Source organism: Spermophilus citellus (genome assembly GCF_964194105.1).
Source record: "Spermophilus citellus genome assembly, chromosome: 6".
NCBI classification, from domain to species: Eukaryota; Metazoa; Chordata; class Mammalia; order Rodentia; family Sciuridae; genus Spermophilus; species Spermophilus citellus.
This window is the reverse complement of record NC_138187.1, coordinates 33,663,707-33,676,018: the sequence shown is the minus strand read 5'-3', so window position 1 is coordinate 33,676,018 and position 12,312 is coordinate 33,663,707. Positions and strand designations below refer to the sequence as shown.

Below are 12,312 nucleotides of genomic sequence, written 5' to 3'. Positions count from 1 at the left end.
TGAAATAAAAAGCCCAAAGCGCTCAGAAAGCTGATAGGATGTATAGGTCAACCTAAGGAGAAAAGCCTAAGACGGCTTTGGCAAATAAAAAAGGCAGAAAACAAAACAGGCCTATTTTTGGTGTCACAAAATACCGAGGAAAATCAGGATGAATTTTGCGTGGATTTTTTATTGTCTTCTTTGTATTTTCCTGTATTTTTAAATTTAAAATAATTGTCGGTATTACCTGCTGCCCACGCACTTCTCGGTCTGCAGGGGGCGCACCGGCGGCCACCTCGCCACCTCCTCCAGGGTGAGGGGCGGGGTCTCCAGGGCCGATGTGTACTGACGAATGGCTGGTCGGGCTGTCTATCACGACGTCCCGCCTCCGCGCTACGTCACATGACGCAGCCCATCATGGCGGCAGGAGCGCGGCTGCCCGGGCCCGCGGCTCCGCAGGGTTGCTGCCGTTGCTGCTGTTGAGAGGCGGCGCAGGCGGCGCAGGCGGCGCAGACTGGCGGGCAGGATGGTGTTTCTGCGGCCGGAGCGGCGGGTGCGGACTAGGAGCCGGGCTGAGGTTTGGCCGAAGCATCGTGTGCCCAGGAGCAGCCGGCGCGGGTGTCTCTGAGGCAGCGGAGGGAGGCAGGACCGACTGACTGGCGGACGGACCGACCCGCGGAAGGCGACCCGAGAGCCGGCCCCGGGGGGCTGTGCCGTGGGCGAGATGCCGGGGCCGCCTGCGTTACAGCTGCTGCTGCTGCTCCTGGCCGCTGGCAGTGCCGGGGCCGCGCCACTTCCGCAAACAGGTGCAGGTGAGCGGGCCGCGGCGGGCGCGGGGCTGCGGGGCCGCTTGCGGCGAGGCTGGGCCGCGGGTCGGCGGGTTCTGGCCTCGGCGCGGAGGGATCAGAGGGCGTGCGGAGGTCAGGAGGCCCGGGGACGCTAATGATGAGGGAGATTTCTGCCGCAGGGGCGTGGGATGGGGGCAGGGGCGAGGCGGTGCCGTGGGGGCTGGGGAGAGCGGCGGGAGAGGTGGCAGCCAGCGACCCCTCTCCACTAGGCTGCGGTACCGGCTCTGGACCTGTTGCCTAAAGGTCCCCAGCTTATTCCCTTCACGACAGTTCTGTTCCTTTCCCAGATGTCACCTGCCTCTTGTGCATTTCTCACATCTTATTGTAAGAACCATTTCTTAGCTCTCATCATACTTAAATGCAAATGACTTGTCGAGCTGTGCCGAGTTTCCTTCCCTCCCTGCAACTTGTTCTGAAGTTGTAAATTGATCTTAGACGCTGTAGCTTTTTATTTGGAATGAATCTCGGGGGATGAGAAGGAAACAACGATAATATTTCTATTTTAGGAAGTCAGTGATTAGAGTAGCAGATTTTGAATAACTATTGACAAACTGGCCTAAGGGTAATTGAAGTTTCTATTTTGGCGTTAACAGCGTGTGATTTTCCTTTTTCTCCGCCCCCCTCCACATTTTCTTCATGTTGTTTGCATTTTGGAGATTTATCATCCTAAAAAAAGCTTCAACCCAAGAAAGCATTTCAAGTTGGACTTTTTTTTTAGGCAAACTTGCCTTGCTTGTCTACTGATTATTGTTGCAATGAGGAGCAGTTGAAATTTGATAGATTAAAAAAAAAGTGTTGGAAGAAACCTTAAATAAAATGGAGTCCAATTTCTTCATCTTACAGTTGAAGAATGGTGGTCAAATGACCTACCCAAGGTGACACAGCTAAATTGTAGTTGGAGCTGCAAACCCAGGTCTTAGATTTCTATGCTTGTGTGATTTTTTTTTTTTTCAGTTTTCTTCAAGTCTTGTAGTGGTTAATGGAATATTACTCCTGAGTCAGGAGTTATTTTAGAATAATTTTAATTGGCTGCTGAATGTGGAAGTTCTGCCTTCAGTAAAGACACATTTGTTAGATAAATCTACAGTGAAAACTATATGTAATTGCTTCCAGAGCTACACCAGGAGTGTCTTTGAATGTTAGTGTATCATTGTACTTTATAAAGTAGCACCAAATTTTTGCTATTACCTTAGAGCAAATCTTTGTAAGATGAATTTTGTGTTCTGGTACATAAGAGTGTTGTCCAAGGTGTATAGGCAGCCCAGGTACAAGTCTCAGAAAGTACCTGGGAAGTTATAAAAGATTATGTGGAAAGATAGTGATGTTGATATTTAAGGATATTGCTATTGAAATTCACAATTAGCACTGAAGTAGGATGGTGGATACAGAGTATTTTTATGTCAAGGGAATTCAAGAAGCTTCCAGAAGACTTTGCACTTAGTTGAATATTTGTACATTTTGGCAAACAAGTTCTTTGTAGGAACCTATAAAAATATGTCTGACTCTATACCTCTTCCCATGTCTTTTATTCCATTCTTTTACCATTTTATGCAGGCATAAATTATAAAAGCTGAGTTTTGTTGGGTTACTGTAAACAAAGTAATCAGGAAAATGAACCTGTAAGTAGAAATATCATATCTTGACATAAATAAAGCACAGGGAAGGACTTGATAATTTATAGCAACTTTTGCAGATTGTTCTTTCTGGTTCTTGGACCAGAAGGTATATGGTTAAGGTGTATGGTATATGAAAAACAAGTACCTAGAGTTAAGTGGTTAAGGTGTATGGTATGTGAAAAATAGGTACCTAGAGTTAAATTCAGTGGGAAAGATGCACAGACATTTGTCTTTCCATCCAAAAGAGGTTATTAATTCTGAACTGGGATAGATTCTTGGTCATGATGTTTTAGACCAAGAAGAATAAAAAAAACCTTTAAGCTAATCCCGATTAGTGAGCTGTGGTTAAGAAAAGAAGAACAACTTTTTTTTTTTTTTTAGTTGTAGATGGACACAATACCTTTATTCTGTTTGTTTATTTATGTATTTGTTTAAACTTTTTTTTTTTAGTTGTTGATAGACCTTTGTTTATTTATACGTGGTGCTGAGAATCAAACCCAGTGCCTCACACATGCCAGGCAAATGCGCTACTGCTGACCCCCAACCCCAGCCCCTGTTTGTTTATTTTATTTTTTTTTATAAAGTGTACATGTTAGCCTTTTTTTTTTATAACTGTATTTTATTTATTTATATGTGGTGCTGAGGATGGAACCCAGGGCCTTGCATGTGTGAGTGCTCTACCGCTGAGCCAGAACCCCAGCCCCTGTTTGTTTATTTTTATGTGGTGCTGAAGATCAAACCCAGTGCCTCACGCTGGGTAGAAGCAAGTGCTCTACCGCTGAGCCACAACCCGTACTGGAAGAACTCTTGAACATAGATGGGAGGTGAAAGAGCACTTAAACATTGAAAATGAAACTCTCAAGCTTCTGATGATCTAGGGGCCTGTTGGCCAAACCAAAATAGGGCTAACTTTTCTCAATTAAGCACAGACCCATTGCATAGGGTCTTTTGCTTCCTTGGTCATATTCTTTTTAAAGTGCAGAGTTTAATGGTGCAATGTTAAAAGTATGCTTATCACAAATAGGTTGAAAAAAATATTTGAGTTTTATCCTTTGTCAGCCTATTTGTATGGGGAACAAATGAGGCAGTTAACTAAAATTCAGCTTTTAAATTGAAGTTCATTTTTCCAAAGTGTCTTTGTCATCCAGAGTTATTTCTGGGTTTGAAAGTCGAAAAGGTATTTACTCATTGAATCTTAATAAAACTGTGTGAATATGTGGATTGCCCTTGACCCTCAGATCAGAAGGCATTTCTTGGTTGAACTTTATTTTGGGCCTCTTCATGGCTATGGAATGCCCTTGTGCCCCTGTCTGGGAGCCTCTTTTCCTGAGAATCCAATATTTCTGCTGCAAGGCCCTTATTGTTATGTAGATTGAGACCTTGCTGGTCCCACTAGGAAGCTTATATAACGGGAGAAAGTCTACTGTTTTCATACACTGTTAAATAACTATACTGAGATTATAGTTCAGTCTTTTCCTGCAGATCATGGTTATCGCATAATTCTTCTCTGGAAAACATGATGGTGCCTTTTGTAAGATTCCCGGGATTCACATCATAAATTGGGATTCAAAATAAAGAAAGATCATGTATATGTGAAAGCATTCCTCTGAGCCCCACTTTCTTATTAATATTAGGATAGTGCTTAGACAGGGAAGCCCACTTCTATTGTTCTGTGGCATATTAGGTCACAGAGTACAGAGGAAGCTTTTAGCAGTTCCAGATAAAGGCCCTCACGGAAGCCTGTGAAGCCGGTGCGACTCAGCCACAAACACAGTTTGTGAAACCCTGGTTTTCATTTTAAACAGACTTTTATCTTGAAAAAGATTTCTATGTAAGTAAAGGAATTGCTTTCTGAAGTATGAGTTTTTGTGATTATTTTAATAATTTTTTAGAAATAAAAATTTTCAACAGGCAAATTCTTTCAGGATTTTTGGCTATAAGGTTTGAAATCGGATTTAGGTTGAGATGCTATAATTGCTTTTACTTGATGATATTTTTTGTGTTAGTAAATATGCCCATCTGCACAGTAAAAAGAAGTCTGTCCAGTTTCGTAGCTGATCAACATTGAAGTTACCAAATTCCTACTGTTTTGCTAATATCAATGTGCTGATTGTTCATGCAATATTCTTGAAATTTGGAGAGTCCTTGGGCCCTCTCTGTCCCCTGTGGGCCTTGTCACTTAGATAACAACTGTACATATAATAAAAAAGACATTGTCATGTAAACAGGGGATGTCCAGGGTTCTGAAACAGTTAAACAAATGAGTCCTCAAAAAAGTCCTTGTAACTGGATGTAGAAAAAGAATATAACTTTTCAGTGCAGTTGAGAGTAAATCTGTGAACCAATCCTAGGTGGAACATGATGTCCTAGAAAGAACTTAGGCTTTGGAGTTAGACTTAGGTGTGAGGTCTTCCTTTTCTGCTTCACTAGCTTTAAGATTGTGGGCCAGTTTCCTGGGCTTTTCTGACTTCTTAGCACTCAACTATTAAAAAGAATGTTTACTGTATAAAGGGATGTTGGGAGGGTGGGATAGTCTTGCAGTGAGACACCATATCTGTTAGCATTATGTACTTGGTAATGTAGATTTTTTAAACACTTCAATTTTTTTTTTTTTTTTGTAAATTTGGTGGGTTGTTATAGGATTGACTAATGGCAGGTGGTATAACTTCAGAGATTAAGCTATTTCACAGGGAATGCCTAGAATTTACTGGATTTGAAATCTTTGTTTCTCAGAATAAGTTGATATATGATGAATGGAGACCAATAGAAATAAATAAATCTGGTTGATTTATATATGATGTATAAGCTGATATTGTTACTTCTTGAAATATATAAAGTTGAGAAACTATGCTATAAATTTTTAGGATGACCTAGATCAGTCTGCTTTTTTTCATAATAAACCTGTTTTTAGGCCTCAGCATGACTAAAGCTCTTGCGAGTGAACAGTCTCTGGTTTTAATTTACTTAGAAGTACAAGAGCAATCTAAGTTTCCTTGATCCCAGACACAGTTGCATATTTGCATTAAGCATCCCCAAAGGCAGTGAGACTGAGGAAGAACTTGCCTAGGGCTGACGTTTTCCCCTGAGAAAATGTCCTTTGGGACGATTAGGGGTTTTTTTTCTTTTTCTCTCCTTTAAAATTGTGTACTTTTGCAGTCTACTGACTGTGCTTTATTCTTCATAATTTAAATGTGCTACTAAGATGTGAGGGAGGGGTTATTGTAGAGAGGAGAAGCTGGACCGACCTCTCTGGTCTGGAACAGACTGCCACATTTAGGGTTGCTATGATTCCATATGAGGACTCAACTTTCTTTCTTTTTTTTTTTTTTTTTTGAGTCCTCATATGAAGATACCATTTTAAGAGAAAGCTGGGGAAATATGGTAAAATCATTGTGTCTGTGGAGCAAAAATATTGAAGTGAGGTATTTTAAAATTGTGGTAAGTGACTAACTTGGAACCATGCCTTGGCATTACAGTTATTTGCCACAGGAAACAGTCATATCAGAAAATTAACCTGAGTATTTTTAAAATGTATTCTTGGCAAAGGTTAGCACAGTGCAGCAATCCCAAAGCTTATTTGATTTTATGGTGATTCAAGTGGGGAAAGTGAGAACTGTTGATGCCAAATGTCTCAGGTGCCTGAAGCCTGACAGGCGAGTGCCTCTTAATTCTACTTGCCCCTTCTAGGACTTGCCTTCTGTCTGCCAAAGCTACCAAGAGTGACTTGTGTTCCCTTGACTTCCTGGGACTGGAGGTGATGGTGGTGGTGGTAACATGAAACTTGACATTTTTGGCAATTTTTATTTTACCATATAGTATGTGTTTGTTTTCATATTTTTAAAGACTTCAGTTACCATCAGGTCAAATAGACGTGTGGACCATGTGTCATGGCCACAGTAGCCCCTGGCTCCCTGTATCTAACCCCAGTTTGGTCAGGGAAAATCATAGCATCTACAAATCTGCAGTAGTGTGTCTCATTCCTGCTTCCATTCTCCACCTTGTATGACTTTTCTTAAGAGCAAAATTGATCTGCTTACAGTTTGCAGAATACTCTGCAAATTCCCATCCTCCATTTCTGTATGTATTCTCCCTATTTGTGAATGCCTGTCTCTTCTCTTTCTTTTCCAGGTTCAGATTTTTTTTTTTTTAACTTCTTCATAGACTCAGCTTCCTACTGAGCTCTGTGTCCTGGAACGGTCCTTAGAGATTGCTACCCTGGTGAACTCTAGGGTCTGTACCTGTGGGACAAGATATTGCATGGGTGCTGAGTGAACATAGTGCAGTTTAGATTTTGATTTATCTTCAGTTCATCCTTTTAAAATTTTGACTTATGTGACTCTTTAAGGTATAGAATACATACATTGGTACACTGACATGTTTTAGTGGTTTGTAGATAATTTACATGGAATGGAAGTAGGGAAAATTTACTTTTAGACTGTGTGATCAGATGGGTTTGGAGTCATTGTACCAGTCTACCACTACTTATTATCATTATTTCTTTTTTTCATTATTGGGGATTAAATCCATGGGTGCTTTACCACTGAGCTACATTTCCCAGCCCTTTTTATTTTGTGTTCTGAGATAGAGGGTCTTGCTAAGTGCCCAGGCTGGCCTGGAACTTCTGATTCTTCTGCTATGACCTCCCATGTAACTGGGATTACTGGCATGAACCACCGTTTCTGTCTTTGTTTAAGTCTCTTTATCTGGATTGCAAGGACAGTGTCTCATATCATTGGTATTTCTAATGTGTTTGCATGGTAGATGCCCAATTGGAACTTAGAAGTGAGGATGATGAAGATGGTACTGGAGAAAAGAGTTCTGCAGTGTGCAGGTGTGTTGGAAGGAGTTGGTGAAAGTTAGCATCTCATTCTCCTGCAGACGTGACTTTTCAACCAGTCAAAGCCTTCATTTGGAATGAGGCCATTTATTGTGTTTTTGTTTTGATAAAATTTTTGGTAGTCTTTAAAAAATACAATAAACTTTGAGAAAACTTTTACATAGAAAAATTGCAGAGATAGCACAGAGTGTTCCTGTATTTCTCTTACCCAGTTTCCCCTATTGTTAACATCTTAACGTTAAATGTAGTACATTTGTCATAACTAAGGAAACAATATTAATTATTATTATTAACTGAAGTCCCCACTTGAGTATCTTTCTCATGTCCTTTTTCTCCTCCAGGATACCTCATTATGTTTAGTAGTCCTGTCTCCTTGGGCTCCTCCAGTTGTTTCTTGCTTTTGATGACCTTGACAGTTTTGAGGTGTGTTGGTCAGGTGTTTTGTAGTGTCCCACCACTGAGCTTCTTTGATGGTTTTTCATGATTAGGTGGGGATTATAGGTTTTGAGAGGAAGATCACAAAGATAAAATGCCTTTCTCATCTTGTAATGTCAAGGGTGTTAAATGCTTTCTGCATGACCTGACACTGGTCACCTGGCTGAGGGGGAGTTTGACAGCTTTCCTCCCTCTCCAAACTGTCATTTGCACACTGCACAATGTGAGTTAATGTTCCACCCCGAGTGGGAAGTAACTACAGATATGATTTGGAATTCTTCTGTATGGGAGATTTGACTATTCTCCCCCATTTATTTCTTTATGCAAGCTTCTGTTTATATCAATTTGGACACATGGATATTTATTGGCTTTGTAATCCAATGCTGTGTTATTTACTTTGTTGCTCAAATTGTAGTAGCCTTGGCCCTTGGGAGCGCTTTCATTTGGCTCCTGTTTTCTTTTCTCTTTTTTTTTTTTTATATATTTTTTTTTATTTTTTAGTTCTCGGCGGACACAACATCTTTGTTGGTATGTGGTGCTGAGGATCGAACCCAGGCCGCACGCATGCCAGGCGAGTGTGCTATTGCTTGAGCCACATCCCCAGCCCTCTTTTCTCTTTTTACGATAGTACTTCCTTACTTTCTGGCATTACAAGGAGTGACAGACTCATCTTGTATATTCCCTGCCCCAGTCTTAGAATCAGCCATTTCTCCAGGGAGCCCTGGTTCATTTGTTTGGAGAAGGATATTGTAAACCAAGATCTGGGTGCTGGGTTTGCTCGATGCTCCTGGGACACTTAAATAATGAGTTTTAATCTTCTGCTTCCTTTGTCTACTCTTTAGTACTGGGGGAGGAACAATTTTGTAGGGACAAAGGACCACTTAGAGACAGGCAAGTTGCAAGAAATCTGTTGATGTTCTCTCCCTGGCATTCTTTTAAATACCATCACATATATTTTGAATACCACATTTGTGGTATTAATTGCATTATGATAATGTTGGTAGGATATTATTTTTCTTTTTAAAGCAGCAGATGTATGAAAAGTAGATTTGATTTACCACAAAACAGCCAAATTCCTCAGAGTGCAAGGGGAACTTCTTTGGCCTAAACCTTTAGCAAGAGAGGATTATTTTAGGAAGTCTTTCAACATTGGAATACTTTTAAAGGGATTGTAGGCAACTCCTTTATGGTCAAAGTTCAGATAAAAATGTCTGAAGGCAAGGCTCCGGAAGTTCCCAAGGGGCTGTGGACGTGTTTCCATCTGTTTCCAGAGCTTTTCATTTCATTTTTATCACGAAAAATGTCAAACATATATTAATAAAATAAATGGTGAATCTTCACTTCCCCTTTGCCCAGCATCAGCAGTTTTAAATTTACAGTCAGTCTTGTTTCACTTGTACCCTTACTACTGCCAGCAAGCACCCTTTTGTTTTGATGTAAAACCCAGCCCCGGGTTGCTTCAGTTGTAACTGCTTCAGGAGGAAGAATGTTTTATAAAACAGGATCGCTTGTATCAGGATCAGCATCTACTGTGTAGGTATTTGCAAAAGTATAGACTTGGGATTCTGACTAACCACTTGAATCAGAGTTCTGTTCTATTATTCTGCTCCCACCCTTTGCCCTCTGCAACACAAATACTGTATTTTCTAGATATAAAGTCATATCATTTATTTAATAGAAACCTGCGACTTGTGTAACTAAGGATGTTCAAAGAAAAAAAAACAATTAAAATTTAAAATTAATGCTAGGTAGTGCTGATCGTCATGCCTGGATGTTGCTCTGAAGAGTCCTCTGTGAAAAAGCAGAAGTGCTGTAACCTCTAAGTAACTTCTGTCTTTTTTTTATGACTTCAGCTTGACCTCAAGAAGTTGATATGAATAATAGCCTCTGTACATTTTATAACTATCCTGTATAAATACCAAAAACTGGAAGCTGGGAGCTTGACAGTAGATGATGACACTATGGACCGAGGATCTCCTGGCGTAGATGTGCCAGGCATCAGTCCATTGCAGCTTGAGTTAGGAGGCCTTGTACTATGCAGGAAGTTCAGTTAGAGCAGGTGTAACACAACAACATCCTTAACTCCTCGCTGACTGTTCATGTGCGTGGTGACTGTCAAAGCCCCCTATCCCTCAGTTGTTAACATTTTGCTTTAAATTGTTTATTTTTCAAAGCTAATTTATTTTGATATAGACTAGAATTTGTAGCCTATTTCATGTTTTTCAATAGGTGCTTTTTAAAAAGCTAGTTATATTTTGATGTATTTGCTGTGAATGTTTTGATGTGTGAAATATTCTGATGATGAGCTTAAAAAAAGTGAACCATTTATCTCAGAAACTGCTACATTGTAATGAGTATATAATCAGTTGAGTTTGAGAACATCATAGGCTCATGCACTAGTACACTCTTAGCAACATGTATACCTTGAGTGGGAGAATTTAGTTATAAGCAGCTCTGCTAGTGTTTTCTTTTTTAAAAAAATATATTTTATTTCATTTATTTATTTATATGTGTGCTGAGATTCGAACCCAGTGCCTCACACATGCTAGGCAAGCGCTCTACCACGGAGCCACAGCCCCAGTCCACTCTGATAGTATTTTCTTGAGAGAGAAGTTGTCCTTATTTAAGTTAAACAACTACAGTTTAATTTTAAAGGACTATGTCCTTTCCCCTTTTCAAATTCATGTTCAAAGTTCATTCCCTTAATATGGACTATTTTTTGCCATGTTGAAGAAGAGACTTGAGTTTGATACACTGTAATTCAACTTTTTTGTTGTTATTGTTTTCAGTAGTAGAGGTTGAACCTAGGGACACTGTACCATTGAACTATATCTCCAGCCCTTTTTCCTTTTTTATTTTGAGACAGGCTCTTGCTAAATTGCTGAGGCTGGCCTTGAACTTGCAATCCTCCTGCCTCGCCTCCTGAGTCGCTGGGATTATAGGCATGCACCACCACGCTGGGCTACAATCTTTATTTATGTGAAGTATATCTCTAAGAAAGGAGGATGAGTTTGCAGTTCGTTTGCATGTTTAAACTATCTATTTTAACCAACTAGTAATTGTAAAATTTTGTAGTTTCAGCTTTTTATTGCAAAACTCATGTATTGTCATCTCTTGGGCATTTTTCAAATTAGGTGCTAAAACTGGGGGCAGTGGTGAGCGCCTGAGGTCCCAGCTCCTTGGGAGGCTGAGGCAGGAGGATTGCTTGAGCCTAGGAGTTTAAGACAAACCTGGGCAACATTGTCAGGACCCCATCTCAAAAAAAAAGATTAGCTGCTAAATTTAAGTTTTAAGTGTTTCACTACAGATTCTTCCTTAGAACCTCAATAAATTATACCTGTGCTCCTTTGAAAAGGAGATTTCTCTTCCTACCTGCCCGGTAGCTGGTCTCTGTAGGCAGGAACTGTTCTTTCTCAAGGTTACAGCCTGTCAGTTACTGAGCAGAGCCTCACTTGACTTTTACTTCAGACTGTTATTAAAATGCAACACCCATGTGCTGATTGCTAGTAAAGCACTGAAAAATAACAAACTTACCAAAATAGTCCCTGGGAACTCTACAGAGGGCTGCTGTAGCAGTGCAATCCAGAAATCTGTAATTTAACTTCGTTTTCTTTAAGGAAAATAAAATTAACTTTGATAAAAGATCCAGTGTTAGCCCAAAAGACACCTGGTAGGTTTAGAAAATTTTGGCATTGTAAATCCTTGTCCATAGAACATTAACGCCGAAATACCAGTTTACAGGTAGAGGAATGGAGACCAGAGAAGTTAACAGTGCAATCCTATATGGCAGGTAGAGTCAGGTAGTTCTGGCACGAGGAACCCTAGCAAACAGTCCTCCAGGGGAACCACCTCATACTTTAAAGACACTTTTGTTAGTGTGATATATGTAGCCTAACTCCAATCAATCTCTTTTAGATATGTATTTTTCTAGTTATTGTCTGAAAGTATAGAGGTGAAATTTTAAATTGTCATAAATTGATTCTTGAAGAATTAAAGAAGAGTCCATTTTGAAAATTGAAAGCAAATGCTAACCTCCATAATTAAGTTTAAAAAACCACATTTGTATATATTTATAATTATTATTATATATTTTTATTTATTTATTTATCTTATTTTTTGGTACTGGGAATTTAGCCCAAGGTTGATTAACCACTGAGCCACATCCCCAGCCCATTTTATTTTTTATTTTGAGACAGGGTCTTGCTAAATTGCTTAGGGCCTTACTAATTTGCTGAGGCTGGTCTGGAACTTTGATCCTCCTGCCTCAGCCTCCTGAGTCACTGGGATTACAGGTGTGTGCTACCATGCCTGGCTGTTACATATGTACAACTCTTTAGTTTCCACCAATGAAATGAAATTACAGCATTTAATTAAAAGTGGTAAGAATTTTTTCTGATTTTTAAGAAATATAGTCATAAACATGTAAATATTCTTTTGTAAACATGGAAAATCTTTTAGACACCATCAATTTATCTGTGTTTTGGAGCAGAAGGTGGGGCGGCTAGGCCCCTTTTTAAGATTCTGCTAACTATTGTGATCCGCAGGAACAGTGCTCATCTGCAGGTATTTTGTGTATTCTTTCTGGGTCCACAGGCAG

The 12,312-nt window shown here is 40.0% G+C and overlaps 1 protein-coding gene across 3 annotated transcripts in view; it reads left to right on the top strand.

The window, feature by feature from the left end:
* The first annotated feature begins 391 nt into the window (after positions 1-391).
* The window catches only part of LMTK2 (lemur tyrosine kinase 2), an 85,484-nt gene continuing 73,563 nt past the window's right edge, over positions 392-12,312 (top strand). For 2 of the 3 annotated variants that reach the window (XM_081298741.1, XM_081298739.1), the window contains exon 1: positions 392-791. In XM_081298741.1, the coding sequence (XP_081154867.1) occupies positions 704-791 (88 nt within the window). In that variant the 5' untranslated portion in view covers positions 392-703. The remainder of the gene's footprint in view (positions 792-12,312) is intronic. The other variant, XM_081298740.1, reaches the window with a different exon arrangement.